The sequence below is a fragment of the Dermacentor variabilis genome, chromosome 11 (genome assembly GCF_050947875.1).
Source record: "Dermacentor variabilis isolate Ectoservices chromosome 11, ASM5094787v1, whole genome shotgun sequence".
Lineage (NCBI taxonomy): Eukaryota > Metazoa > Arthropoda > Arachnida > Ixodida > Ixodidae > Dermacentor > Dermacentor variabilis.
Genome location: NC_134578.1, coordinates 12,843,966 through 12,850,591, shown reverse-complemented (window position 1 = coordinate 12,850,591; position 6,626 = coordinate 12,843,966). Strand labels below are relative to the sequence as shown.

The 6,626-nt window shown below is 43.9% G+C and overlaps 1 protein-coding gene across 2 annotated transcripts; it reads left to right on the top strand.

The window, feature by feature from the left end:
* Window positions 1–215: 215 nt before the first annotated feature.
* LOC142564613 (uncharacterized) lies at window positions 216–6,362 on the top strand. Of its 2 annotated transcripts, none has more exons than XM_075675672.1 (4): window positions 216–504; window positions 658–732; window positions 1,538–1,632; window positions 6,100–6,362. In XM_075675672.1, exons 1-4 carry the CDS (start codon window positions 323–325, stop codon window positions 6,345–6,347), a joined length of 600 nt encoding a protein of 199 aa, XP_075531787.1. In that variant the 5' UTR covers window positions 216–322; the 3' UTR covers window positions 6,348–6,362. The 2 variants fall into 2 exon arrangements, with proteins under 2 accessions (XP_075531787.1, XP_075531788.1); XM_075675673.1 differs by lacking the exon at window positions 6,100–6,362 and adding an exon at window positions 3,670–4,097 and having other exon boundaries at window positions 242–504.
* Window positions 6,363–6,626: the final 264 nt, after the last annotated feature.

Sequence of the window (6,626 nt, the reverse complement as noted above, 5' to 3'; positions counted from 1 at the left end):
CCTGTTATAGCCGAAACCATGTTTTGTTAAGGTGCGCCTTAGGAGAAGTCTACTGCATCATGGGAACTCTGAGAAGCAAGCAAGTCAACAGCTTTCTCGCATGGTACAAATAACATATGGTTTTCAAGAGAAGTTTAGGAAATTATCGCGCCGCTGCGTAGTAAAATCTGGTGCTCCATCATGTACCTGACAGCACGCGAGCGGCGGAGCAAAATGTCGGAGGCGAAGGCAAACTGCGCATCAGAAAAGCGCTCGAATCCTTGGCTTTCGAGGCGTAAGATGCGCAGAATATAGAAACGTCTGCGGCAGGCCAGTACGCAGCATGTCTCGCATAGGAACCTCTGCATATAGAAATTTTTTAATGAGAGGAACAACGGCCATGATTCTTCTACTGGCACACATAGTGCTGCACACTGCTAATGCTGGATACTGGATTGATCCAAGCAGTGAAGACGTGATGTTTATGGACGACCAAAAGCCATGGCGAACCGGACCGCAGGATTTGTGAGCGACTATCATACCTTTTATTTGTTCTTAGATACTGCGGTTAACATGAACGATTCGTGTGTATGGAGAACGCAACTTTATTTCATAATTGGGTATCGTGGACTAGTAAGTTGTGCACTATATATCCGCAATTAATTATTTTTCTTGCAGGTATTACGACGCTCTTGGTTTCATGGGTTTGAAAACGCTGCGACTGACAGAAACTGAGAAAGGAGTTCGATCTCCGTGAGTTACTTCCTGTACAGGTGTTTAGAACAACTTGTGAAAAGAATACCGCGTCGTATTCATGCTTCAGACTGCAGGAATTGGGCAGAAACTCCATTCAAAGCGGATAAAATGGCAATAGTTCGTTGGTGTGTTTCCTGGTTGCATAATATATTTTTTTTCTGTGTAAAAGGAGGAATTCCATCGATTTACGCATTCAATAGAGAGCCAAATAATGCTATCTTTAAATGTTTTAAGGGGACACTACCCACTAGTACAAGGACGCTTACGGCCGGAGAAGTACTTTTTAAATATAAGCTGTTTGATTAATTTTGCATACCTAGGTCCAATACTACAAGATAGACAACGTTAATTCAAGGTGACGTGCCTGACGGAAGACAAACAATTTTCTCGTTCTTGGACGGCTTTGGCGCAGGAAGAGCTTCCAACACATTCTAGGTTAACTCTGTCATTACCTTTATATTAAAATGTACTAATTAATTAGCCGTAAGCCACTAATTAAGTTCCAGTAGACGCTTCAGAATTCAAGACGTCACGGTGATATGACGCAGCAGCTCTACGGCGGTGTTTCTATGTTTCGTCTGTGCGTTTTTTCTTTAAGTAATGTTTTAATTGTGATAACAGTCGCAAAGTTGTTAGTGCATAAGCGGAATTCACTAAAAAACACTAGATTGTTATTCTCCCTGTAACGCAAATATGACTTTTACAAGACGATACTTTGGTAGCATTTGTAAAAAATTCCGCTACGCGAACTTTAGATTTTTTTGCAGCGCTAAAGGCCGGCTGATTTCTGCCTCATTTTCAGAACGAAGTCTAGAATGAAGTCATTACTGCAAGAATACGGGTATATTGACTCCGGTACGATGTGTAAGATTCTTGCCCTCAACGCTTCAATTGAAGGTGAGAGAAGGTAGCAATATGATATTAAAACTTGATAAAAGAAGTTGTTCCATGCATCCTAAAGCCGGCCGAGCTTCTTCCTCTCCCATGCATCTAGTTTTTCGTACTAGACCCCGAATAGCCGTATTGGTAGTATTTGTTTGCTAACTGCTGCTCTAAATGTGTCACTGCAGCATGTTGTTACAGATCAGAAGAACAACGAACAAGGAAAGGCAGATAAATTACCAAGCATAATTATGGTTTAGAAAATATCACTTGATTAATACAACGGAAGTAATGAAAAATGTAATAATGATTAAGAAGAACGTGCGCAATCTTGGGGGATATGTTCAATGCTGGCAGCACCTCGCCGTAGGCGGTTAGTACCGCTGCAGCCTTCTAATCTAACACCGTTACTTCGGCCAATCCTTCCTTTTCCGTCGCTTGTAGTCTCGACGTCCTATTTCAAGGCTCTGTGGAGGGAGGTACGTGTGCCGTAAGCTTCCGAAGACGGATTTCAAGCTTTAAGAAATTGAAGGCACCATTTATATTTTTCAGTTTCGTCGTTTCGCGAAGGAACGATGCACAGTTAAGACTACGATGTCGTAATTTTTTGGCATGACGGAAATACTGACGTCGACCACTTCATTGACGCAATCGTTGAATTTATTTACAAGTTAAAAACAACACACGAGAGAAACTGAGCTTCCCATACCTACTTGGGAATACGTTAAATGGTAGCACTTGCAATGAGCATTTTCAATGAAGACGCATGTACTGCTTGTGTTTCTAACCGCGTTTTAAAGAGTTTCGCCTCAATAATATTTCTTTCCATCTTTTCTCTTCAATTTGTCTTGCGTGTTGAAATTGCACATTGAGACTATCGTGAGGTGAATCAACAGCTGCTACGAATCCAGTACCCGTTAAAAACGTACCGTCAGTGATGAGGGCTGTACTTGCGCATTGCTTTTATTGTTTTATTCAATGATTGCTATCGTAAAATTTTTTATTTACATATGTGCAGACACAACTCACATGCTAGAGTTTATGTGACGTGAAGCTTGAGTAAAGCGTCGTACGTTAAGTTCGATACAGCCAACCGCAATGCGTGCAGCTACGTTTTCTTTAAAATTCTGCAGCGTGAAATCTCGTGCAATCTTCGTGTTTGCGCACTACACCACTCACGGAGCTGTGCCGAAATGCAAACACCAAATCAGACGGATGCACACCGTGAGATTTTTACGCAGTAATGTGACGAAGGTGAAGGTTATGTACGGTGCTTCCCGTAGGTGCCATAATAAAGACACGTGTATGCGCGGACAAGCAGGACTTACATGTATAACTGAATTTAGGGATTCTGCATTTCTTGTGCCGCAGTGGCACAAACTCCCTCTGGAGGATTGGCCAATAATGGACACACATACAGTGGCACATACAACTAGGCTAAATGAAAAATAAAAGAAATAAAAGGAATAAAAGAGAGTTCTTAAATTCAATGCGCTATTTTATTACTTAGTGGGCCGGAAAGGTACCTATAAGCCGGCAATATATGTTGAGTATTTATGTGGAAAACTATTTTTTATTATTGCGCAGAACAGAGGTACGCGTACTGGCATTACTTTACCGTTCAGCATAAAGCCATTTGATTAACCCGTTTTCCGGCCCTAGCATTTAACGTAGGTATAGCACAAGTATACCTGCCGAGATACCAATTCAGCAGCTCACAGTAGCAGCAGTAGCTCTGTGAATACAGGCAAAGAAAGCTAGTTCTTAAAAGACGTAAGTTTTTATAGGACAGTAGATTTCTACCAGGTTCGACGGTCCTTTAGCACAAACCACAGATCTGCAGTACCGAGAATGAGAATGTAAGAACGGTAGAAAGACAAAATCGGTGGCTACAGCCACAAGTTTATTGCAAAGCGGATGTCCGTAATGTTCGTCCATTTGTCGAATTCAGTATTTGTGCGCTTGCCACATATTTTCATCTCACAAAAGTCATGAGCACAACGTTTTACTTGACTGCTCACATTTTCCTTGTTTTTTCACATTGCCTTTCAGAATGCCATCCTCTTTGAATTGCGGTTAGTCACAGTCACACGCAATGGATATATGACCATCAAAAGCTGAAGAAAAAAAACAGACGGCACTATGAAAGTGCACAGAGTAGCTTAACGTATTTGGTGTGCTAAGGCGAAGTATGTTTGATCTGTGTCTTTTGGAGCAGTAAGCAATTGTACTTGAATCGTGTTGTATTCCATACTTTACTGAGGAAAAAAGGGGCGCACTCTCTTTTATGCACTATATACATAATACACGCTTTTCACTTCACGTAAATATCGCCTAAGTCAAATATTTTACGAAGCAGCATCAGTTCATGGATAGATGTATCCGATAGGTTTGTTTTGATTTCCTTTGTTTATCTTGTATTATCACCTAGCTGCTTGTAATAATACCTGCAAAATAAACAAAATTATTCTCAAAAGGTTCGCGACAACGCGTGCTCTTTTGTTTGGTTAAAAGTGTGTTTATCTTTGCATATTCTCATCGTTAATATTGGTCAGAAATGTTCCACAAGTGACTTCCTAATTTATTTTTCCGTGACATATAAAATTGTGGTCAGAGTAGACATAATCTCGGTAAGGTTTCCATGTAAACTGAATGTATAGGCTGTCATAGCTGCGTTTAAAAGACCACTGTTCGACTTATTGGCTTATTTTATCTTGACTTTACACGGGTGACATGACAGACGACAATTTTGAGCAGAGAGTCTACATTAGTCTACCTTCGCGATAACCGCTAGTGAGACATGCAACGCGATTTATGAAATATATGAAGACTAAGCTTTATGAATAAGTCGCAACTTTTTTGGCATCAATGGCTGCGGCGGGGTAGAGATACGATTACAGGCGATCACAGAGTAGGCGGTCTGTCACCGTCATAAACCGCTGAAAATACGGAACTTGTGAAGCAGTTAGTAGATCAACATTGCCGTGTAGCTGTGTAGTTTATACTAGAACACTCGGAATTGAATAGGGATCCGTGTCGCTATATCTTACGCAACTGCTGAAAAAAAAACGAGAATTCAATGTAATTGAATTACTCCTGACAAGTTGACAAGCCCCGCGTGAGCTACAAACATGCGAAATATACAAGCTCCAACATTTAAAAAATCGCAGTCCCGCCGGAAAAGCGAAGCACCGCTTCTGATAGCAAATTACTATCCTTACTTCGCACAGCTATCTACTAGTTTTATCGGCTATATAAACTTGCAAACATTAGCTTACTAACTAAATTAGCAAAGACAGAATGCGTAAGCGTGACTCAACGAGGATGTAGAAAGAAACAGACACACGGAGACCACGTCATCTTTGTGTGTCTGCTTCTTTCTAGGTCATTTTTCAGTTGCGCTTACACATTCTATCATAGATTCCAACTAGCTAGGCTGTCAACGTGTATTAACTAAATTAACCAGCACGGCGCCACGCTCGCACAGGTAAACATGAACACACATCATTCGATGACAGCGGCAACTGCCTGTGAAAACGCTGGAGTTAAGACTCGCCGCGAGCCAATTGACCTCCGTGCATATGTCGCTTCAACGCGTACGAAACGTCGAAAGCACAGCGCATACGAAGCTGCGGACACTACACGCACTCTGCGAACATCGCAGATCGCTTTCAAGATGAGGTCCGCGCGAGCGCGCACTTTAGCCACGTCGCAGACTGCTTCCAAGACACACGAGCGCCGGCAACGCGTCCCTACGGCGTCCGCCACAGGCATCTACTACGAGGTCCGCCATTCGTGTGGCCAACGCCGTAGTAGAAGTCGCGGTTGTCTCCCCTCTGTACGGAGCGGCGGGTGAGCAGGACATCGAGGCACCTTAGCGCCGGCCGGAGAGGAATGCCCCTCCTCCCTCGCTTGACCCCCCTGCCTCGCACGCCACAGGAGAGGGCACACAACCGGACCACGCTCCTCGCTTCTGCGCGCGAGATTGAAATGCGTTCCCCAGCTCACCCTCACACGCTTTCACACATATGGAACCTCACGGCGACGGCACTGCTCGGAGTAGCCATATAATTGCTATTGCAATAAAAAAATTGCTAGTTCATCTGCAATTGACAGTACATATAAGCATGAAATGACAACCACCAAAGGAGATTCGGTGTAGATGACACTTAGCCACAATCTTAAAATGGGTGCAGTGCATGTTCGCAATGGCAGACCCCACCACACATCACCGCACCCCGCCACACTGCGCACTGGTCCCTATGGATGTTGCACAGCTAGAAGAAGAAAAGCAAGTGAAGGAGGCGCGACCAAACGTCTCAACAATTCTCGAGTTTTGCTCCGTGATCTCGACGCAAGTCACATGTTAGGCCGCCACTGTGCAAAGGGCTGGCTTCACGGAGCGTTCGCTCTCTATAGGGTTCGCTCGCCAAGGCTGGCTGCGTGATGTAATGCTTCATCCTTTGTCTTTCCTCTCTGTAGGCAACGCAGCGCGCCAGACTCTTCCGGCGTCACGCCACGACGCAGCGCGGCGAGTGTCGCACACCGAAGGCAGAGCAGCGCTTCCAGATGCGTCCAGCGCCACGCCACACGGCGGCTCGGCGATCGCAGCAGATCCGCAGCAAACTACATTTCCCAGAATTCAAGTGTATGATGCCCTGTATCTGCCTTTCGAACGTCCGCTATTGGAAATGGCAAATAAAACGAGCGTAAAAGAAGTTACAGCTTGAGTGATATTGTGAACATTAGGAAGAATGCGGAAGCAATATTTTTTGTAACTTGTTTGGGAGTAAGTAGCGTATGTAATGCAGTCCTGTACAAAGGGTGGGGGATCTCATTTTGTTCTCGTAACTTGCGGGATGTTCTCTTTTAGTGCCCGGATAACGGTTCTGGATTTTGGCCCAAGGTCACTTGAAGGTCGCCAAGAACGTGAGCTAAGAGCATTTAATGCTTAAGGATGTAACAGCGGGGTCAACCACCCGTGCGAGCCGAATATTCTTGTTTATTGT

What these genes read in the sequence shown, in the direction of transcription:
- LOC142564613 (XM_075675672.1), top strand. Translation starts at nt 323, where the DNA reads ATGTCTCGCATAGGAACCTCTGCATATAGAAATTTTTTAATGAGAGGA. An exon ending in CGAACCGGACCGCAGGATTT is followed by an intron (nt 505 to 657) that starts GTGAGCGACTAT and finishes TTTTTCTTGCAG; the next exon opens with GTATTACGACGCTCTTGGTT. An exon ending in GAGAAAGGAGTTCGATCTCC is followed by an intron (nt 733 to 1,537) that starts GTGAGTTACTTC and finishes CCTCATTTTCAG; the next exon opens with AACGAAGTCTAGAATGAAGT.